At 37.4% G+C, this 24,636-nt stretch overlaps 1 protein-coding gene across 2 annotated transcripts in view; it reads right to left on the reverse strand.

Annotated features, from left to right (window-relative positions):
• Positions 1 to 380: 380 nt before the first annotated feature.
• Positions 381 to 24,636, reverse strand: part of LOC108384276 (phosphatidylinositol-binding clathrin assembly protein-like) — a 43,569-nt gene continuing 19,313 nt past the window's right edge. The window contains exons 10-16 of one of the 2 annotated variants that reach the window (XM_073227888.1): positions 20,163 to 20,242; positions 19,376 to 19,457; positions 17,383 to 17,479; positions 17,242 to 17,272; positions 14,385 to 14,511; positions 7,084 to 7,191; positions 382 to 1,217 (exon numbers count right to left, since the gene is read on the reverse strand). In XM_073227888.1, the coding sequence (XP_073083989.1) occupies positions 1,203 to 1,217; positions 7,084 to 7,191; positions 14,385 to 14,511; positions 17,242 to 17,272; positions 17,383 to 17,479; positions 19,376 to 19,457; positions 20,163 to 20,242 (540 nt within the window). In that variant the 3' untranslated portion in view covers positions 382 to 1,202. Of the gene's footprint in view, positions 1,218 to 7,083; positions 7,192 to 14,384; positions 14,512 to 17,241; positions 17,273 to 17,382; positions 17,480 to 19,375; positions 19,458 to 20,162; positions 20,243 to 24,636 lie in introns of both variants that reach the window. The other variant, XM_073227887.1, reaches the window with a different exon arrangement.

Below are 24,636 nucleotides of genomic sequence, written 5' to 3' on the forward strand. Positions count from 1 at the left end.
AAATAGTTGGACACTTAACACACAAAAAATATTGAAATAGCCAATAAGTATGTGAAAAGTTGCTTAGTCATCAGGAAAATGCAAGTTAAACCACAATGTTACATTACTACAAACCCACTAGAATGGCCAAATTTTAAAATGCTGACAGCAGTAATTGTTGGTCAGAGTTTGGAGAACCTGAAATTCTCATATATTGTCAATGGGATAAAGTGGTACGTTTGGTATTGGAAAACTTGGCAGTTTTAATTTTAGACAAATACCTACTCCATGACCCAGCCATTCTACCCCTAAGTATGTACCAAAAGATATATCCACAATTTATCCACAAAGACTCATGAAAGAATGTTTATAGACCTTATAAGTGTATATCAATTTATAATTTAAAAACAATGAACATGAAGAAATATACTTTCAGATAAATAAAAACTGAGTTTATCACCAGCATAACTATACTAAATGAACTTCTAAAAGATGTACTTCAGGAAGAGAGAAATGATTCCAATACAAGAAGGGATGGTGAAGAGAAGGGAATACTTTCAAACTCATTCTATGAAGCCAGCATCAAAGACACTACAAAAAAAGAAAATTACACGCCAGTATCCCTAATGAACATATATGCATGAGTCCTCACAAAATATTAACAAACAGAATTCAAAAGTACATCAGAAGGATCATTCATCATGACAAAGTAGGGTGTATCCGAGGGATGCAAGAGGCAAAGATGGTACAACATTCGGAAATCCATCAACATCATCCACCACATTAACAAAAAGGACAGAAGCCACATGATCACCTCAATAGATGCTAAAAAAGCAACTGACAAAATCCAACATCCACTCTTGAGAAAAACTCTCAACAAAATGTGTCTAGAGGGTACGTACCTCAACATAAAAAAGGCCATATATGACAACTCTATAGCTAGCATACTCAATGGTGAAAAGCTTTTCCTCTGAGATTGGGAACAAGACAGGGATGCCCACTCTCCCCAATGTTATTCAACATAGTACTGGAGGTTCTAGCCACAGCAATCAGACAACACAAAGAGATAAAAGGCATCCAGATTGGCAAGGAAGAAGTCAGACTGTCCCTGAATGCACAAATGCATGTTTATTTCACTTGGAAGATGTAGATGAGTCGGTGCAGGCTGTTGACAGCATCATTTTTTTTCACATATGGATCTGAATCTTTTTGCTTGGGTACTTCTATATGGATTGTGTCTGCATGAAAGAAAGATAGATTTATAAATCTTTCATTATTTCTACATATTTTTCTTAATGGTTATAAAATACAAATATTTTTACACAAAATTCTGGTCAGTCTTTTCATTTTCTAATATCTGAAACTTTGTCACGCCTCCAAAGCAAACATTCATGTCTGTTTCAGGGCTCAACATAGTGGCAGAAGACTGAAGGAAGAAACCTTGTAAAGACTCCTAGAAAGAATACTCTGAGGCAATGAACATCTGCATCATGACATTCTCCACATGCTTCCACATTACCACAGCTTGCTTCCACTTTGATGCTCAAGTTGTTTTCTCTGCCTGTAATGCCAAACTTCTATCATCTGTAAATCCCTAGTTAAAATCCTCCTTATCATTTGATACTTCCTACCCTGAAACCTTCCATTCCTGAATTAATTATTCTCTTCTTTGACCTCCCATGGTACTTTGTACTTTCCTATCAGTTATATCTTTCTATGTTACATCCTTTTCCCTACTCTTTTGACTAGCTATTAATGTGTAAATTTTAGCACTCAGCTTAGGTATCACTTCTCTGGGAAGTTGTTCCTGAAATCTCCAGGCTGAGTTACCCTCCAGCAGTAGAGGACCAGGTCTGCACAGTTCTATGTCTTTTTTTTTAAATTTTGGTATCATTAGTCTACAATTACATGAGGAACACTGTGTTTACTAGACTCCCCCCTTCACCAAGTCCCCCCCCGACATACCCCATTAGTCACTGTCCATCAGTGTAGTAACATGCTGTAAAATCACTACTTGTCTTCTCTGTGTTGCACAGCCCTCCCCGTGCCCCCTCAACCAACATTATACATCCTAATCGTAAGGCCCCCTTTCTTCTTCTCCCCCTTCTCCCTCCCTTTCCACCCATCATCCCCAGTCCCTTTCCTTTGCTAACTGTTAGTCCATTCCTGGGTTCTGTGATTCTGCTGCTGTTTTGTTCCTTCAGTTTTTCCTTTGTTCTTATATTTCACAGATAAGTGAAATCATTTGGTATTTGTCTTTCTCCGCCTGGCTTATTTCACTGAGCATAATACCCTCTAGCTCCATCCATGTTGTTGCAAATGGTACAATTTGTTTTCTTCTTATGGCTGAATAATATTCCATTGTGTATATGTACCACATCTTCTTTATCCATTCATCTACTGATGGACACTTGGGTTGCTTCCATTTCTTGGCTATTGTAAATAGTGCTGCGATAAACATGGGGGTGCATCTGTCTTTTTCAAACTGGGCTGCTGTATTCTTAGGGGAAATTTCTAGAAGTGGGATTCCTGGGTCAAATCGGATGTGTATTTTGAGCTTTTTGAGGAACCACCATACTGCTTTCCACAATGGTTGAACTAATTTACATTCGCACCAGCAGTGTAGGAGGGTTCCCCTTTCTCCACAACCTCGCCAACATTTGTTGTTGTTTGTCTTTTGGATGGTAGTGATCCTTACTGGTGTGAGGTGATATCTCATTGTGGTTTTAATTTGCATTTCTCTGATGTCTAGCGATGTGGAGCATCTTTTCATGTGTCTGTTGGCCATCTGAATTTCTTCTTTGGAGAACTGTCTGTTCAGCTCCTCTGCCCATTTTTTAATTGGATTGTTCACTTTTTGTTTGTTGAGGTGTGGAGCTCTTTATATATTTTGGATGTCAACCCTTTATCAGATCTGTCATTTATTAGTATATTCTCCCATACTGTAGGATGCTTTTTTGTTCTATTGATGGTGTCCTTTGCTGTACAGAAGCTTTTCAGCTTGATATAGTCCCACTTGTTCATTTTTGCTTTTGTTTCCCTTGCCTGGGGAGATATGTTCATGAACAAGTCACTCATGTTTATGTCCAAGAGATTTTTGCCTGTTTTTTTCTAAGAGTTTTATGGTTTCATGACTTACATTCAGGTCTTTGATCCACTTCGAATTTACTTTTGTGTATGGGGTTAGACAATGATCCAGATTCTAACTGGATTCTCTTACATGTAGCTGTCTAATTTTGCCAACACCAGCTGTTGAAGAAGCTGTCATTTCCCCATTGTATGTCCATGCCTCCTTTATCATATATTAATTGGCCATATATGTTTGGGTTAATGTTTGGAGTCTCTATTCTGTTCCACTGGTCTGTGGCTCTGTTCTTGTGCCAGTACCAAATTGTCTTGATTACTGTGGCTTTGTAGTAGAGCTTGAAGTTGGGGGGCGAGATCCCCCCTGCTTTATTCTTCCTTCTCAGGATTGCTTTGGCTATTTGGGGTCTTAGGTGGTTCCATATGAATTTTAGGACTATTTGTTTCAGTTCGTTGAAGAATGCTGTTGATAATTTGATAGGGATTGCATTAAATCTGTAGATTGCTTTGGGCAGGATGGCCATTTTGACGATATTAATTCTTTCTAGCCAGGAGCATGGGATGAGTTTCCATTTGTTAGTGTCCTCTTTAATTTCTCTTAAGAATGTCTTGTAGTGTTTGGGGTATAGGTCTTTGCCTTCCCTGGTTAAGTTTATTCCTAGGTATTTTATTCTTTCTGATGCAATTGTGAATGGAATTGTTTTCCTGACTTCCCTTTCTATTGGCTCATTGTTAGTGTATAGGAAAGCCTCAGATTTCTGTGTATTAATTTTGTATCCTGCAACTTTTCTGTATTCCGATATCAGTTCTAGTAGTTTAGGAGTGGAGTCTTTAGGGTTTTTTATGTACAATATCATGTCATCTGCAAATAGTGACAGTTTGACTTTTTCTTTACAAATCTGGATTCCTTGTATTTCTTTGTTTTGTCTGATTGCCGTGGCTAGGACCTCCAGTACTATGTTGAATACAAGTGGGGAGGGTGGGCATCCCTGTCTTGTTCCCGATCTTAGAGGAAATGCTTACAGCTTCTTGCTGTTCAGTATGATGTTGGCTGTGGGTTTTTCATGTATGGCCTTTATTATATTGAGGTACTTGCCCTCTATACCCATTTTCCTGAGAGTTTTTATCATGAATGGATGTTGAATTTTGTCAAATGCTTTTTCAGCATCTATGGAGATGATCATGTGGTTTTTGTCCGTCTTTTGGTTTATGTGGTGGATGATGTTGATGGATTTTCGAATGTTGTACCATCCTTGCATCCCTGAGATGAATCCCACTTGATCATGGTATATGATCCTCTTGATGTATTTTTGAATTCGGTTTGCTAATATTTTTTTGAGTATTTTTGCATCCACGTTCATCAGGGATATTGGTCTGTAATTTTCTTTTTTGGTGAGGTCTTTGCCTGGTTTTAGTATTAGGGTGATGCTGGCTTCATAGAATGAGTCTGGAAGTATTTCCTCTTCTTCTATTTTTGGAAAACTTTAAGGAGAATGGGTATTATATCTTCTCTGTATGTCTGATAAAACTCCGTGATAAATCCGTCTGGCCCGGGAGTTTTGCTCTTGGGTAGTTTTTTGATTACCGCTTCAATTTCTTTGCTGGTAATTGGTTTTTTCAGATTTTGTGTTTCTTCCTTGGTCAGTCTTTGAAGGTTGTATTTTTCAAGGAAGTTGTCCATTCCTCCTAGGTTTTCCAGCTTGTTAGCATATAGTTTTTTGTAGTATTCTCTAATAATTCTTTGTATTTCTGTCGGGTCTGTCGTGATTTTTCCTTTCTCATTTCTGATTCTGTTGATGTGTGTAGATTCTCTTTTTCTTTTTATAACTCTGGCTAGTGGCTTATCTATTTTGTTTATTTTATCAAAGAACCAGATCTTGGTTTCATTGATTTTTTTCTATTGTTTTATTCTTCTCAATTTTATTTATTTCTTCTCTGATCTTTATTATGTCCCTCCTTCTGTTACTTTGGGTTTCATTTGTTCTTCTTTTGCCAGTTTCAATAATTGTGTTTTTAGACTATTCATTTTCGATTGTTCTTCCTACTTTAAATAGGCCTGGATTGCTATATACTTTCCTCTTAGAACTGCTTTCGCTGAGTCCCACAGAAGCTGGGGCTTTGTGCTGTTGTTGTCATTTGTTTCCATATATTGCTTGATCTCTATTTTGATTTGTTCATTGATCCATGGATTATTTAGGAGCATGTTGTTAAGCCTCCATGTGTTTGTGAGCCTTTTGCTTTCTTTGTACAATTTATTTCTAGTTTTATACCCTGTGGTCTGAGAAGTTGGTTAGTAGAATTTCAATCTGTTTGAATTTACTGAGGCTCTTTTTGTGGCCTAGTATGTGGTCCATTCTGGAGAATGTTCCATGTGCACTTGAGAAGAATGTGTATCCTGCTGCTTTTGGGTGTAGAGTTCTGTAGATGTCTATTAGGTGCATCTGTTTAGTGTGTTGTTCAGTGCATCTGTGTGTCCTTACTTATTTTCTGTCTGATGGATCTGTCCTTTGAGTGAGTGGTGTGTTGAAGTCTCCTAAAATGAATGCATTGCATTCTATTTCCTCCTTTAATTCTGTTAGTATTTGTTTCACATATGTTGGTGCTCCTGTATTGGGTGCACAGATATTTATAATGGTTATATCCTCTTGTTGGACTGAGCCCTTTATCATTATGTAATGTCCTTCTTTATCTCTTGTTACTTTCTTTGTTTTGAAGTCTGTTTTGTCTGATATTAGTACTGCAACACCTGCTTTTTTGTCCCTGTTGTTTGCATGAAATATTTTTCCATCCCTTGACTTTCAGTCTGTGCATGTCTTTGGGTTTGAGGTGTGTCTCTTGTAAGCAGCATATAGATGGGTCTTGCTTTTTTATCCATTCTATTACTCTGTGTCTTTTGATTGGTGTATTCAGTCCATTTACATTTAGGGTAATTATTGAAAGATATGTACTTATTGCCATTGCAGGCTTTAGGTTCTTGGTTACCAAAGGTTCAAGGTTAGCTTCTTTACTATCTTACTGTCCAACTTAACTAGCTTATTGAGCTGTTATAATCACAGTCCCATGATTCTTTATTTCTGTCCCTTCTTATTCCTCCTCCTCCATTCTTTGTATGTTAAGTGTTTTATTTTGTGTTCTTTTGTGTTTCCTTTAACTGCTTTTGTGGGTAGTTGATTTTATTTTTTGCCTTTAGTTAGTATTCGATTGTTCCGCTTTCTTTGCTGTGATATTATTTTCTCTGGTGACATCTGTTTAGCCTTAGGGGTGCTTCCATCTAGAGCAGTCCCTCTAAAATACCCTGTAGAGGTGGTTTGTGGGAGGCAAATTCCCTCAACTTTTGCTTGTCTGGGAATTGTTTAATCCCTCCTTCGTATTTAAATGATAATCATGCTGGGTACTGTATCCTTAGTTCAAGGCCCTTGTTTCATTGCATTAAATATATCATGCCATTCTCTTCTGGCCTGTAACATTTCTTTAGAGAAGTCTGATGATAGCGTGATGGGTTTTCCCTTGTAGGTGACCTTTTTCTCTCTCTGGCTGCCTTTAAAACTCTGTCCTTGTCCTTGATCTTTGCTGGGTCTTTAGCAGTCCTGGACTCCCTCTCCCTCCCTGCTCCGACTCCTGTCCTCCCGCCGGGGTGCTGGGGTAGTGGTGTTGCTCGGCTCCCACCGGGCCGTGGCTTGTATCTTACCCCCTTCGCGAGGTGCTGGGTTCTCGCCGATGTAGATGTAGCCTGGCTGTTGTCCTGGATCTTCTGGTGTCTCTTTTAGGAATAGTTGTATTTGTTGTATTTTCAAAGATATATGTTTTTGGGAGGAGATTTCCGCTGTCCTACTCATGCTGCCATCTTGGCTCCTCCCCTCCATGTGTCTTTTTACAATGCTGGAAATGTTACAATTAGTTTTTCTTCTATGAGATATCAACAGTGGGTAAAATATGTATATATTGTAAGACTCTACTGGTTTTGCCGCCACAGACTGCACGTGTCTACCAAGGTCCTGAGTAACAACAGCTCAAACACACCTTATTTCTTGTGAAGGGAGTTGATAGATTGCTGGTGTTTAAGCCTGGTTGGGTATAAAATATGGGTTGAGGAACCATTACAGAAGGAGCTCCAATTGGAGGTGGTACCTGTGAATTTGAAAGAAGAAAACAAAACTATTTTTTCCAGAAAAAAGTGAAAACTTCATTGGTATTTAATTGCTCTCTTAATGCAATAGTACTAAGAGGACAAGTAGCCCCTCTAGACTTAATATTACATGTAATGAACATCAACTGAAAGGAAAGGTGAATGCCAGGTACAAAAAAACCCAGAAAAATAGATCTGTGAATGGCTGCTAGTAATAAAGTGTGATGGAGGAACATGTAAAGAGTACTTCTTAAAAACCAAGTTTTATTTAACTGCCAATAAGGCCTACAAAGGACTCTTTATGAGAAATGGAGCTTCTGTACCTCAAGGTCAGTAACTCCCACAGGAAATCTGTACGTAGACATGGAACATGTTCAATATAGAATGTATGTATCTTTGATGAAATACTTCAGTACATGTATGTGATTTGACAGGACTTTTTAAAGGTTAAATGTGAAGTATATGTAGGAATTTTCCTGGTGAAAGGAGTAAGAGAAGGGCAGGCACACCAGGCTAAGGCAGTGAGCAAAACCCTATGTATGCAGATATAATTTGACATATGTATACACATTTTGAAACATTTTCAAAAGATGAAAGAAGAAACTTTCATGAAGAACAAATATAAAGAGGTTATACAGACCCATTAGATAAAGACTTGACCACCTCCCCTCCCTGTTTAAAACCCTTAAGTGGATCCTGACTGTAGAAGTGCAAACTCCTTAGCATGACTTACCAAGCCGACTGCTTCTTGATCTTTATCTACTTCACTTTTCCCTCCCAAGTTGAGGCAATATGGGCTGTACTCAAGGACAACTGGATAAATTAGAAACTGTTCAAATGACTTATATCTAAAGGCTAATCATTAATGTGTTGACCTGCTGAGAGGTTTCTAAGTCCTTTAAAGTTATCTTTACCCAAGTTAACAATGGAACTGTAAAGGAGATGCTCACTGAGCATGTGAATAACATATATATTGCAAAGGATAGTGAATATATTAATAGAATCAGAAACATTAATGCTTTTGACAGGCTAGAGATAGGGTCCCAATTGAATAAGATGAAGTTTAACAGAGATAACTATTAGGGTTTGTATTTGGATGTTAAAAAACACCCATGGGATTATTTTTAACCCCCACAGGGGGAAAAATGAATGAAAGAGAAGTGAAAAGGACTAACAGAATTTTAGTTGATAGTAAGGTTAAGTTTTAAGGTTAAAGTTAGATTTTCCTGTCCTTACTACTGTTTTAACCCCATGCAAGCAATTTAAAAGCAGCTCCCAGCTATCTTCAGTACAGGACTGCCGACTCTACAGGACTAACCAAAGGGTACTAAGAATTCAGCCTTACAATCCAGTGCTGCTCATAAATCACCAAAATTGCTTTTGCCCAAGGATGGAGACCTTGGTCCACTCCCATGATGCCATCAGATACTGGACCCTGGAATAGCCCCATGTGCTGAACAGATTGAGTGCTCTGACGTTTTAGGGAATCTAGGTGTTATACTAATAACAGATGCCCTCTGGTTAATGATGTCTAACCTTGAATCTGTCACACTCCCTTTGGGACTTGGACACTGATAGCCCATGTTTCCCTGTGGAATAATATCTCAGCTCTACTTCATTCCCTTATATTCCTGTTAAGTCAACTTCCTCTAGGATGGGGTCCACACTTGCTTTGAGCATACAGGCACACATAGCAGCATATAATACTCTAATCCTCTTTTGGGGATTAACTGGGAAACACAGTTCATTATTAAAGAGGTTGCACAAAGAAGCCCAAAAAGAAGACAGAAAAGAGGTGGGAGGTAGGAGGAAAACTAAGAGTATGGTGTTTCCCACCCCATGAGAAGCAGTCCTCTTCCCCCACTGGCCACTCCCTTTCTACCTCCTTTGCATATCATTCTGGGGAGAGGAAATGGTGAGTGTGAAAGCCTTGGAATGATGTGCCACATGGACTGTTCCCTCTTCTCTTTCAGTTTCCTGCTCAAGACTGAGTCACATTCTCAAAAAGAGTTCACTGACCAGCCTATTTAAAACGGAAACCTACCCCAATACTGTTAATTCTTCTTCCCTGCTCTTTTTCTCCATAGCACTTGTCACCTTATTTATCTCTGTTTGTGCCTGTCTCCATGTATGTCCCACAAGGGCATGGATTTTTGTTTCTTTTGATTGTTACTATATTCTCAGCTCCTAAAACAGCACCTGGAACATAGCAGATGCTTAATGAATATGTGCTGACTGAGTGGTAGGAGAGAAGAGTTGAGTAAGGTAAGGACAGAGAAGTAATTTTTAGATTGACCTTCATGTCAGGAATTTAACCAGAAGAGTGGGAGGCTACCTGGTATGCTCAAAGAACAACAGGCAAGCACAATGCCTCAAATGAACTAAGAAAGGCAAGAGTGCCAGGAGATGAGCACAGAGGGGTAGCATGGAGGACCCTGGCCTTTACTCCATCAGAAATGAGAGTCAGTTGCAGCAGCGTGGCATTTCTTACACTATCAGCCAATCATTCTGGCTGCATTGTGGAGAAGACTGTAGGATACAAGGGCTGAGGATACATTTTGAAAATAAAGCCAATACCATTTGCTCATGAATTGGATATGGAATAAAAGAGGGGCATCAAGGAGGACTCTAAGACTTCTGGCCTAAACAACCAGAAGGATGGAGTTGCCATCAGCTGTGATTGGGAAGGTTGCGGTTAGAACAGCTTTGGGGAGATCAAGATTCAGTTTCGGACATGTGAAGTTTAAGATGCCTATTATACATCCAAGTAAAGATGTTAGTTAGGCAATTGGATATATAAATCTGGGTATGAGGGAAGAACTCTAGGCTGGCAATACAAGTTTGGTAGTCATCAGTATATAAATCATATTTAAAGCCATGATTTAGATGGAATCACCAAGTAAGTGAGTGTCAATAGAAAACATACTCCAAGACTGACCCCAGGGCACTCCAATATTTGGTGTTGGGAAAGAGGAGACTGAGAAGGAACAATGAGCTGAGAGCATGATGTCCTAGAAGTTAAGTGCAAAACGTGATTCAAGGAGAAGGGAGTGGTCAGTTGTATCGAACATCACGGATTAGACATGATGTGGACTGAGGTGTGACCAGGGAATACGGTAATATGGAGGTTACTTGTGACTAAGATAAGAACAATGGGGGCAGGCAGAATCCTTATTGGAATAGGTTCAAGAGAGAATGAGATAAAAGATACTACCGAATTGTACTATATTAATATGTGGAATATCACTGAGGCATTATAATTAACTATAATAATTATATCTAGATAGATCTCAAAAATTTAAGTACAAAATGATACCAATTATAATCAGTAAGGAAATAAATCTATCCCTAGAAAAATAAAGGTAAAACTAATTAGAAAAAGACTTCTAAAAATTAGTTAAGGGAATCACTAGATACAAAAGGTGTGCAAGAAGACATCATATACATAAGTGTATATGATGGATGGGGAGTTAAAAATGTAGCACTACTGGAATATGTTTGAGCTTAAGCAGTCGTCAACTTAACAGAGAGTGCTATATGTGTAAGATGTCATGTATAAACTACATGGTAACCACAAGCCAAAAACCTACCAGAGATACACAAAAAAATAAAGAGAAAGGAATTCAACCATAACACTAAAGGAAGTCATCATGCACGAGAAAGGATCATGGAAGAATGACAAAACAATCAGAAGACATTTAACAAAATGGCACTAAGTACATTCCTATCAATAATTGCTTTAAATGTAAATGGACTAATGCTCCAGTCAAAAGACATTTCTCAATAGAATGGAAATGATATCAGAAGGAAACTTAGAATATAAAAAATGAAGGAAGATAAAGGGACCTATGTAGTGCTCATATCTCTACAACAAACGGCGGGGGGCAAACAGAAAACAAATAATAAAATGGTAGATCCAACTACAAACACATCGATGATGAAATTAAATGCAATGGTCTAAACATACCAAGAGTTTGTCAGAATGGACTTAAAAAGTAACCCAACTATACACTAAAGACAAGAAAGACAAGAAAGTCACATCAAATACAATTATATAGGATGGAGGAAAGATATGAAAATAGTAACCGAAGGAAAGCTACTACAGTAATATCAAAGTAGACTTCAAAGCAAGGAAATTACCAGGGATAAAATGGAACATTATATATTGATAAGAGGATCAGTCACCAAGAAAACATAATAATCCTTAATGTGTATGCACCAAACAGCTGAGCTTCAAATTACATGAAGCAAAAACTGGCCAGACTGAAAGGAGAACTGGAAAAATCCATAAATATAGCTGAGGATATAAGGTAATTGACAGAATGACTACATAAAAAATCAGCAAAGATATAAGAACCAAACAACAAACATAATCAACCAAAAGGATCTAACTGACATTTATAGAATATTCCACTCAACAAGAGCAGAATGGGGACACTCACTGAGGTAGACTATATCCTGGGTCATGAATCAAAACTCAACAAATTTAAAATACTTTAAAGCATACAAAATACTTTCTCCAACCACAAAGGAATTAAACTAGAAATAAATAATAGATGGATAACCAAAAAATCTTCCAACACTTAGAAATTAACACACCTGTAAATAACCTATGAGTCAAAGAAAATCAGAAAATCCACCGAACTGGACAAAAATTAAAATATAATAAAATGTGTGACTTACATCTAAAACAGGGATTAGGGGGAATTTTATAGCATTAAACAGTTAGGTGACAAAATAAGAAAAGTATCGAATAAAAAGTCTAAACTTCTACATCAAGAAAGTAGGAGCAAAATGAACCCAAATCAAGCTGGAGGAAGGAAATAACAAGGATAAGAGCAGAAATCAATACAACAAAAAAAGGCAAGTCAATAGAATTCAGTGGAACTAAAGGTTGAGTCTTTGACAAGACAATAACTCTCCAGGCAAAATTGACAAACAGAAAGAACACATACCACCAATATCAAAAACAAAAGAGTGGAATAATTAGTGCTCACAATATAGGGGGGTCACAAGAAGGCAGTACAGCGTGGAGAAGACAAGTAGTGACTCTGTGGCATCTCACTACGCTGATGGACAGTGACTGCAATGGGGTGTGGGGGGAGTTGATAGTACGGGTGAATGTTGAAACCACGATGTTGCTCATGTGAAACCTTCATAAGACTGTATATCAATAATACCTCAATGAAAAACTGTGCGTGCTCACAGACAAGTAATGACTCTATATAGCATCTTACTATGTTGATAGATAACGACTACAATGGGGTGTGTGGGGGGACTTGACAATACGGGTGAATGTTGAAACCATAATGTTGCTCATGTGAAACCTTCATAAGACTGTATATCAATGATACTTTAATTTAAAAAAAAGTAAGAGAGAATAGAGATGCCATCACCTAACTTAGCACTTACCAACTCATCACTGGTCTTATCTTACGTAAGTTTTAGATGATGTAATCATATTTGTGTGTTTTTTAAACATACCTTGCTTTTGCCAATAAAATGTCTTTTTGTTTAAAAAAAAATGAAAAGTAAAAAATAAATAAAAGAGTGGAGATTACCACAGATTTTGTAGACAGTAAAAGGAAAATAAGGGGGATAGGTGAAAGAGGTGAAGGGGGAAAACTAGAACGTTTGCTATCTTGACCCGGGTCATGGTCACATGAGTGTACACACATGTTAAAATTCATCAAGCTGCACACTAAGATTTTGCAGTTTATTTAAGGACCTCAATAAAAAAGTAAAGAAAACATTAAAAAAAGGAAAATAAGAGAATACTATCAATCAATAGCTGTATGAACATAAATTTGACCCACACTATAATGTTGTTTCAATATTTCATCCTTTTTACTCAAACCCGAAACTTCCTTGTTATACTCCGTCTAGGTTCTTAGTCATCTATGCTGCCATATGTTATTCTCACACCTACTGCAGCAGTGCAACCAGTACACCTTTCTCCAGTACATTCTGAAATTATTTATTCCTGCTTTCCAAATTCCATCAAAATTCTCATTCCTAGAATGCACTGAAGCAGCGTATTAGGGATACAAAGTAACAATGTACTCAATAGTTAATATGCAGTTATACCATTGGACCAACGAAGTTTTAAAGCAAAACCATACAAAAACAGCACAGGTCTGCATCTTTTATGTTAAGTCCTTGGGGCCAAATGTGTTTTGGAGATCAGAATGTTTTGTATTTTAGGAAGATAATTTAGAAATTACACATAGACCATATCAGTAACACCCCTAGGTGCTGGAATATGTTGCAAACATAACAGAAGACTTGTTTTACGGAGCTTTTTGAATTCTAGAATTGCAGGTAATTTATTGGAAACCTATATTTCCACTTTCAATCAATTAGAAACTCCTATCAATTCTATCTGTGTATGTCTCTCCTAAACCTCCTTCTTTCAATCTACTTGCCACCATTCTAGCACTCCAGATCTCTTGCCTGGATGACTTCAAAATACTTCTAAGTGATTTCTGCAATCTGTGTCTTATTTCCCTACTATTCACATTCCACAGTCCTCCCAGACTAATCTTTCAAAAATGTAAAAGTGATTGTGTCATAGCTTTGGCTCCCCACTGCTTATAATACAAAGCCCAAACTCCCATACAAGTTCTAACAAGATCTGGTCTCCATTAAATGCTCTAGCTTTATCTCTTGTTGCACCCATCAGACATTATGCAATAGCTATGTTAAACTACTTACAATTCAGTTTCCGGCCTTTGCCTACACTGTTCCCTCTGCTTAGAATGCCCCATTTGCCAACCAAGGACTGTCAATTCATGTCATTTCCTTTTACCTCATGTTCAGCTCCTTTATGAAATTAACCAACACACCCTCTGAAGTATTCCACTGTAGCACTTATAATATTCAATGCCTCTAGTTGATGTGCCTTTCAGCATTGTGCCTGATACCTAGTAGGTGCTCAATAATTGTGCAACAAAATAGTGGAAGTATAGATTCTGTGATGGGGAGAAAACTAGACCTTATAGAAAGTCCTGAATTTGAATTTTTACATTTTAATTTATGTAACAGCTTAATATATCTATAACAATTGTTAGTAAAATACATTAAAATTGATTAGAAAGAAAACATTTCTTGCTCTATTTCCTAAATACAAATCTCTATGTTATATGTATATACCAAAAAGTAAAAAAAAAAAGTGATAATACATCAGAATTGTTACCATGTGGAGCACAGAAGGAAGAGAAACAGGCTGCCAGATGGCTGATGTGCAGGTGCGGGTATTCAACGGCTGATTTATTCCACCAGAAATGTCCATCTTTGAAGGCTGACACCACTGCATGTCAGATCTAAAATGGGATTTATAAATCAGCCTGTTCTGGAGAATGACAAATCTACCATTTAAACATATGGTCAAGATATAGCCTTTGAGACAATGTTTATGCTATTAACAGGTAAGACGTAATAGGAAGGAATCACAAAACAAAGCCCAAAAAATAACCATTGGCTCCTTTCTGTATGAAATTAAGTTATTTCACAAAACTAAATATTTCAGCTTAGTTTTGATAATGCCAAATTTAAATTCCTCACTAACAAAGTTTGAGAGTTCATAGAAAGAAATGAGTGGCAGCAGTTTCCCATAAGAAAATAAACTTAAATAAATACAGTGTATTCTAAACTATTTTAAGAGTTTATCTAGAGGGAAAAGAAAACTAGTATTCCTCATGGTGGTGGGTCAAAAGGGCACTATGGTTCTTGTCTCTAAAAGTTCATATTTATTCTGTATTCATCATTTGACTTACCTAAATTGGATTTATATATAGGTGATACAGACTTTAAAAAGTCAGAGTGCTAAAAGGTCTAAAATCAAAGATATCAGTTACCACTTCCCCTTCCCCAAAGTAGTCCACTCTTTTCCTTATGGTATTTAATTTCATAATCCTAAATATGTTTATGCTACTATATCATCATTTATAAATTTTAGACATTATTCAAGTCCTCTGGAAGATTTAGCACTCACACTATACCCTACTTACCCTCCCACCTCCCATCATCTTTGAAATATAGTTTATACACACACACACACAGCCAGTGCCGGCATTCAAATCCCACTGCAGCCATTTAGTAACCGTATAAGGATGGCAAGTTATAGAATCTCTGCATCTCAGTTTTCTCATATGTAAAATGTGGATTCTCTGCATTCAATCAACAGATATCCAACAAATATCCATTAAATACCCACTAGATGCCTGGGGCTTGGAATATATATAAAACACATGAAAATATCTGCCTTCATGGAGCCTATGATCTAGTGGAAATAATATCTACCTCAAGTAGGATTAAATGAGTTATTATGTGTAAAATGCTTAGAATGAACAGTATCTTGCTCAGAGTAAACAATAAATACACATATCAAATAATCTGTCATTTTAATTTTTTCCTGGAGACATCTGTCCTGGAGCTCTATGTCCTTCTGTTCTGATCTAAACTGGCTGCTCTCTAGGCCTGCTGTACAAATGTCACCCTGAGACTTCCACCATTGTTATCTTAGGAATTCCCTTCACCTCTCACTTAAGTAGAACTGTATGTTTCCCTGAGTCCCATGTGTTCAACCTTTCCAATACTAGGATGTTTTCAAAGTTCAATTCTGGACCTACAACTTTTATCCTCTATTCTCCACTAAGATAAGTAAATGAAGTCTTAAGGCTTTAACCACCACACTGATGATTCACAAATTTTTATCTCCAGCTCTAATACCTAATATATAGCTCTAATACCAGACTCTATATCTAGTATTGGTAATATCCATATCTACCTGCTTATCTAATACTTCTACATTTTCTTTTCTGTTTAATCAGAGGAGCTTATTTTATTGGGTTTTACAAAGAAATAAATTTTATCTTCCTAATATATTTTTTGTTATTTTATATCTATTTTCTTAAGATAAAAACTAAATTCTTAATGTTTCCTTTTTTAACAGTGATGAAATTTTTCTGAGTGTAGCTTTCCCAGTGCCCCATTAGCTTTGGTACGAAGTTCTCTTTTTCATTACCTTGAGATAGTTGATGACTTTCCATTGAATTTCCTCCTTGCCAAAAGGATTGTATTTTCAAATTTGTAAGTAGTTGAGATTTTCAATGGTCAACTTTTTATTAGTTAGCTCTAACTTTGTTAGATTATGAGACAATGCAACCTATACAATACTTCAGCTTTTTGTTAAGGTTTTCTTTGTGATTGCTTTGAAGAAAATGAATATTCTATGTGTGTACACTCAGTTTTATTTATCATATATTATTTAAATTCCTCTATGTCCTTACCTATGTTTGTCTACTAGATCCATCCAAAAATGAAAGAGGTGGTTTAGAATCACCCGTTATAACTGTATCTTTCTTAAGTTATCCATGTATTTCTAATAATTTTTGCTTTATGTTTTAGCTTTGCGCATACACTAGTAAGACCACTATATCTCCATGAACAGTGCCTTTTATCATGATACGATACCTGTCCCTATTCTGTGTAATGCTTTTGACCCATACATTCCAAGTTATTTGTTGTCTATATTATCACTTCTGTCTTCCTTTGGTTTCCATTGGCCTGGATTTTTTTATTGTGTGTTTGCTTTGGCTGAAATGCAGTGATTCACTCACTGAAGTAACACTGATTATCTTAAGATGTTGAGGAGCTCCAACTGGTAGTTTCATTGTCTCTGTTTAATAAAATACAGTCTACATCATAAAGTAAGAAAAAAAACAAGAATACAAAGAACTATGAGGAATGCCAATATTTAAGACGTTCTTAGGAAAAGAAGATCCTTCAAATGAACTGTGAAGGGATTGTCAGAAGGGTAGGGGGAGAACCGTGTAATACAGCATATTTTAAGTAAGAACTTTACCTACAAAAATTTGGGTAGTATATAAAAAATAAATTTTCTACTTTTATTATTTAAGTAAAAAATTCACATTAGAGTTTTATAACAAATGATTCCTATATCTAATTTTAAAATAATTATTTTATATTTGTTACTCCCATGAGTCTCCTTCTCTAAAATGTATTTATTGGCTTTTTTAAATAATAAAAACTTGTTGACAAGGCTTTCTCCAAAGTTAAGATCTGTTTCATGAAACAAACACAAGTTTTACATTATTTTTACATAAATACTTTTTCTTAAGATGCATTTAAAAACATACATCTAAAATATTGATTTTAAAATAGGTGGTTACTTTCTACAAGGCTGGCAGGTGAGCCATCTGGGTTGTTTGCTACAATTGTTTCAGCAGGTTTGAGGGCTTGTGAAGGTAATGTTGGTTGTGATGTAACCTGAAGGGAAAATAATCTGAAAATAAGTGACAGAATTAGACGGAAACTTAAGCCAAGTTTATGTTAATATTGTAATAACATTATATGTAACATCCCGTTACAAACTAACAGGACCTCACATTATTAGGTTACTGAGTATAAACAAAGCCATGTTAAATTATTCACAAATTTTAATTGAGCACTTATGTGCTAGACACTGTACTAGGTCTAAGTTACTATAGTCTGAGTTACAAAGATACAGCGGAGTAAAAAAGATTAAAGCCTCTGCCTTCATGTAGCTTACGTTCTATAACCAAGGCAAACAAAGCACAGAATATGTTAGATCATGGTAAGTGCTATGGACAAAATATCAGGGAGAGAGGTATATGTTGGTGGACGAGAGGCCATTTAAATTTTAGATGAGAAAGGCTCACTGAGAAGAGGACTTTTAAGTAAAAGCCTGAAGGATGTGAGAGAGAGAACCATGCAGATCCGGCAGAAGGAACAACACAAGCAGAAGGCCCTCAGGAAGGAGTATGTTTGGCATGTTTGAAGAACAGTGAGGCCAACGTGTCTGCAGTCAAAGTAACCAACGGACTCAGAAAGGCAGTGGAGAGCCTTGTAAAGAATTGTAAGGACTTTAGTTTTTATTGTAAGCCATCATTCCAGGCCAACTATTTGCCATTAACTGAGATGGGGAAAACCATAGAAAAAAACAGGCTTACAGTGGAGTATCAGAAACTTAGTTTTAGACCTAAATGAGTTTTGGGACTCTATTAAATATTCACATGAAATCACTGAATAGCCTCTGAGCCTGGATGAGGTCATCTAGGAAGTGAGTAAGTAGAGATACAGAAGAGACACAGTGTCTTGTAATATCTGTTGTAAGCACTGATTCCCAAACCACAGGGACTCAGAAAAGTCGCCATTCATTTGGAAATGAAGCAATAGTTTAGATCAAACTCACCCATTGAAAATGCAGAAGGTGTGTCCATTGAGAATATGTGCACAGAAGAAAAACAAAAACATTTAAAACACGTACATCTTAAGTCTTCAAGTTAAAACAAGAACTTTAATTTAAATACATATAAACTCTAAGAAAATTAGCTCATTATTACATGGATTTGTCTTTTAAAAACAGAATATGGCTGATTATGAGCAGTTGTGTGCCAGTAAGTGTGTAACAAACAGCTCTCCATAAAAAACAAAAGGCCTCTTTTATAATGCTTGTTCATCTCTGTGGTATAAAAACTTCCATCATGGCTAAGATCAGGGTACCAATGTGACATCAACCAGCTTGCAAAATTCCTGAAAATTTAGCAATGGGCTTTTAAGCTGGTATGAGCTAAAGACATAAAAAGGTATAGCACTGTATGCATGTATGTGTTTCTTTATGAAATTCATCTTTAAATCAGCAATTATTTACAAATTATAGCAAAAGTTACAAATGGTATACAGTGAAGACTCTCCTACCCACCCCTTTCCATGAACCACCGAATTCTTGGAGGCAGTATATTTTATTCAGTTCTTGTATATCCTTCCAGAAATATTAATAAATTAAATAAATATACATACTTTTTGTTTTCTATTTTTAAAAACAAAGTTGGTAGCATGCTATATTTTGTTTCACATTTGCTTATTTTCCACTTAACAATACATCTTGAAATGATCATTTCATTTCAGTACAGAAAAACAAGCCCCTTACTAATAGTCAGTTTGCTATTACAATGTTTTAATGGATAGCCTTGGTCATATATCATTTCCCAACTGTGAATGTATGTGTTGGATAAATTCCCAGAAATGAAACTGCTTCAGGAAGAGACAGCAGACATAGCAGTCAGTTAAGCAGCTAAGAAAAATGAAGTATTCTATATACTGTCCTCAATTATTACTTACATAATCGTATAATGGAGTTACATTACCTGCAGACGAAGGTCTGCTTGCTGAAGCTTTCACAAATGGATTATTTGGGATGGAGGGCATCAATGCATGCTGGAGACTTAAGAGATCACAAGAAAGGTGAGGCACAGAGGAGAATAGAATCACATATATATCCTACCCAACTGAGCCTACATTTCTTTAAGTCATCCGTCTATTATCCAACTATCACTCCATCCATCCAACTAAGTATTAACTATACATTTACCTGTGATAAAGAGGTAATTAAAAAATAGCCAACAGAGTTGTTGCCTACTAGGTGATAATATACATCAATTATAATCAATAAAACCTAAAATGCAGAATGAATAAATATTATATGATCTTCCTAGAAAATTCTGAATACTGAAAAGTACAAAAAAGAAAACTGAAATCAATCATGATTTTTCCACTGAGAAATAGCTGATGTGAAGATTTTAAAGCAAAATACCTCAAGATTTATATTATTCAACTTGTATGTATATGCATATATACAGGAATACATGTATGTGTATATGTGTATACTCACACACACATCTTGAGTGCTACTAGAGTAAAATAATGTGTAAAAGATGATTCCTTTGGGAAGCCTATCATCCTTGTGGAGAGTATAAAATCCTAAAAAAGACTGAAAAACCCTATTCCATATTATAATTTAAAATCACTCCATAGTATTCCATCATATTCAAAGCCTATAATTTATTTAGTCACTCCCATTTTGTTAAAATGAGGGAAATTATACAGAGGGGAACAGAATTAGCCTATATTAAGACATTTATTAACTTACCTGTAGGGAGGTAAAATGTCATTTTTCTTTTCCAGAGAAGCTAAATGTTGTTTTAGTGCTTCAAGTAAACTGAGGGGTGCCTAAAAATAGTCATTGTGAAAGTTACTTTCTGATAGTTCTTAGCAAATTCATAATCTCCTACATCATAAAAAGGTTTTGAACAAAAATTAAGATGCTATATAGCAAATGCATTAAAGCTAAATAATTACAAGTGGATTCATTATTAAAAGCAGGATCTTGGCATCAAATCAGATTTCCAAACAATGCTTTTATAGACATTTTTGAAAACAACACCAAAAAAGCCTCTTCAAATGCTCAAAGAACTGCTAAAATAGCTATCTATTCCCTTTGGAGAAGATGACATTGGGCTCGAAATGATTATTTGCGGTTCCTTCATGAGTCACCAGGTCACTAAATAAATTTAAGTAACATATTAAGCCTAATGGAAAGAGGGACAGGGGGACTGAAGGAAACAGAGAGAGACAACAAAAAAGGGACAAAGAATTTCACTCATATGAGCAAATTAAATCATGATCTCTGGTCTCTGCTGAAATGTCACTTCCTCAACAGGGATTTCCTTGACTACATTCATAAAATAGTGCCTAACAGCCTCTTTAACGTCACTATGTTTTATTTTTCTACATGGCACTTCATTGAAATCATGTTTCTTTCTTTGTATGTTTGTTGCCTGTTATGTTCACTGATGAATCTTAAGTGCTTGCCACATAGTAATTAATACTGGCTGAATATATGGATGCATCCTTTCATTCTCCATTCCCATTAAAAGTGGAGAAAGTGGGCTTCTTACATAGGTAATTCCCCACCAGGGTTCTAAATATCCCACCATCTCTTTCCTGATCTAATCACCCAATCTTCAAGAAAGATTTATTGATAAACTACTATATAGTAGGTACCAGGGATACAGCCATAAGCAAAAATAACCTGGTCCTAGGCTTCATGACCTGGGAAGCTCCAGTGTATAGATCTGGGGGAGGAAAGACATCAAATAATCACAAGAATAAATGTAAAATAAAGTTTTTTTTTTTTTGAGAGGGCATCTCTCATATTTATTGATCAAATGGTTGTTAACAACAATAAAATTCAGTATAGGGGGGTCAATGCTCAATGTACAATCATTAATCCATCTCAAGCCTAATTCTCGTCAGTCTCCAATCTTCTGAAGCATAACGAACAAGTTCTTACATGGTGAACGAATTCTTACAGAGTGAATAAGTTCTTACATGGTGAACAGTACAAGGGCATTCATCACAGAAACTTTCGGTTTTGATCACGCATTATGAACTATAAACAATCAGGTCAAATATGAATATTCGTTTGATTTTTGTACTTGATTTATATGTTGATCCCACATTTCTCCCTTTATTATTGTTATTATTTTTATTTTTAATAAAATGCTGAAGTGGTAGGTAGATGCAAGATAAAGGTAGAAAACATAGTTTAGTGCTGTAAGAGGGCAAATGTAGATGATCAGATGATCAGGTGTGTGCCTATGGACTAAGTATTAATCCAGGCTAGACAAGGGCAGCAAGACATCCACGGATGCAGAAGATTTCTCTCAAAGCAGGGGGGGTGAGGTTCTGAGCCTCACCTCTGTTGATCCCCAAATTCTCACCTGATGGCCCCCCTGCAACTGTGCCTGTCTTAGGTTGTTCCTCCCTTGAGGAATCTTACCCGTCTCTGGCTAACCAGTCATCTTCCGGGGCCATACAGGGAAATGTAAAGTTGGTAAGTGAGAGAGAAGCCATATTGTTTGAAAAGGTTAGCTTTTTACTTCTTTGCAGAATTATGCCCTGTGGCTTCTATGCCCAGCACTTGTCTCGAGGTATCTTTACCACCTGGAGGAATTATGATACTCGGTAAATTCGATATGAGGCACGAATTCTATTTAAGGGTTGTAATTAGGAAGGAAGAAGAAAAGCTATAGATGTAGCATATGGAAAGAAACATGGGAGGATTGATTATTTCTTTGACATATCTTCTTGTAGAGTAACTTAAGTATGTCTAGGTTTTAAACTACTAACTAATTTGCACACACATATTAACATAATAGGAATATGGTGACATAAACAAAGCAAATCTATAATTACCATCCATCTCCAGTGAAGCCAAGAAAACCATTTAGGCACCCTAGGCATTTGTGAAAATTTATCTATGATATAATGGATATTGTCCAACTGTACTTGAACAATCAGACAAATTAAAGCAGCCCATTTCTGGGATCTGTTCACATCCCATATGTTCTTTTGACCGTAGATAGTCTATAGTCATGAGATTTTGGGGTGCTACAACTTGCACCCCTCCCAACTCCTGGTTGAGTTCCAACAGTACAGATCCGGTCAAATTCGTTGTCTCACTGTATGCATATGCCAGCCTAGACATCTCCCTCCTCATTCCTATGGCAAGTCCAGGAGACGGTGGGCTGGATGCAGCCACAACCACAGCATCGTCCGGATCCCTGTGGAGGCTTTTTGATGATCATCCCCCGGCACAAGTCCTCCAGAGAGTGCTGATGCCGGAAGCTCCTCCTCATATCGTATCTTAGTTCATTTTCTGGGTATCCAAGCTAGGCCTTGATCTTCTGCATAGAAACAAACAGACCCTTTGCCCACACTTTGACATGCCCTCTATACCACTGTGCAGAACTCATTGGAGGTCAGCACACAGGAACTGCTTTTTTTAAAATTTTTATTAAGAGAAAGGAATATTATCAGAAAAGAGTACCTCCATAGCTGATATCATCTGACACCCTTTAAGTGATCAACATTAAGGATATTTAAAGCATGCGTTGATCTTTGATTTACCAATAGTTTTATCCTATCAAGGAGTACTCCCCCTTTTCTTTCTTTCTTTCTTCCTTTTTTTTTTAAAATTTTTAATCTACACTTACATGAAGAATACTATGTTTACTATGCTCTCTGCTATATTAGGTCCCCCCTAACAACCACATTACGGTTACTGTCCATCAGCTTAGCAAAATGTTGTAGAGTCACTACTTGTCCTCTCTGTGTTGTGCAGCCCACTAAATAAAGTTTTTAAAGTACTATGAAAGAGAGGTACATGATACTCTGATAGTGTTTAAGCAGGGAAATCTGACCAAGTCAGGGAAGTCAGGGAGGCAGGACCTCCTGAAGAAAGTAACAGGTAAGCTGAGATCTGCAGCATATTCAGGAGATAAGTAGGACAGTAGGAGAGGAACGAGCACTGCAGGCAGGAGAGCATGTGGCAAAGTCCTGGGAAGAGCATACGGCACGGACCAGGAATAAAGATGTTGCTTGAGCACAGAGAGCAAAGGGGAGTGTGTGGAAGATGAGGCTGGAGAGTAGGCAGGGGTTTGACAATGCAGGACCTTAAATTAAAGGCAATATTGAGGAGTTTGGGCTTCATTTCAGCAATATTGGGCAAGCACTGGAGGGCTTTTAAGCAAGCGGTGAAATGATGACATCTGTATTTTCCAAATTACCAGAACACCATTCTGGTTGCATTGTGTAAAACAGAGGGCAGAGTATATAGAGGCAGCCTGACTGGAAAGTGAGAGAGATGTGGAAGTTCAAGCTAGGATTATGTTACAGTGGCAGAGATGAACACAGATGGCAGCTGACACGGCAATGGGGGCAGGAAGGAACTGTTTACAGGGCTAAGGGACAATTCTGAGAGATAAAGGAGCACAGTGGGTCTTAAGAAAGGCAATAATTACAGTGTAGAGGGGCTGCCAGTATGAGGCAGCAAAGCAGAAATCTGCTCAGCAGGATTTTCTTGTTGCGCCAAATGTCAGGACCAGGAGAAGACCTGCCCAACGGTCCCAGACTCAGCTCGGGTTCCAGTGCCGCATCAGGAGCTGCTTGTGCTCAAAGCAGCAGCAGTTCTGGAACCCAGAACCCTGACCACATTCAGCACCATGGCTGCTTCCTAGCCCGCATCTAGGTACCAGACCCGACGGCCTCCACCCTCCCGCTGCAGGCTGAAAGGTGCCCCCACCACAAGCCTCCACAGGCCGAACTCCCCCTCATGCAGGGTTTGTGTTGTCTCCTGGTGGAGGGAGGTGTTTGTGTATGTGCGTACATGTGTGTGCCTGTTTGTGAGTAGTGTGTGTACATGCTCATGCTTATTTGACCCTTGCACAAAGCCCATGTGGTAGACTGCGTGACAAGGAAGCTCATTGTTAGGCTGGAGGAAGGAAAAACAAGGCCATGCAAACAGAACAGAGAGATGCCATAGGGGGAGAACACACCAGACGTCAAGGTCCGTGCCTTATATGGAAAGGGGACAGCTCTCCCTGAATTCCATCCTTCTGATGTGCCAACTAAGACCCGGATGTCAGCCTCCTCCCTCTTGGAAGGAAAAAAGTTTCTAGCTGTCTATTATGTCACCTTTAGCCAATCATACCTCTGCACGCCCCCTAGGATAGCTTGCCCACTCCTCCCCCTCCTAAGCCCTTATAAGCCCCCACGTCCCT

This window comes from Manis javanica, chromosome X, assembly GCF_040802235.1.
Source record: "Manis javanica isolate MJ-LG chromosome X, MJ_LKY, whole genome shotgun sequence".
In the NCBI taxonomy this organism is placed as follows: Eukaryota; Metazoa; Chordata; class Mammalia; order Pholidota; family Manidae; genus Manis; species Manis javanica.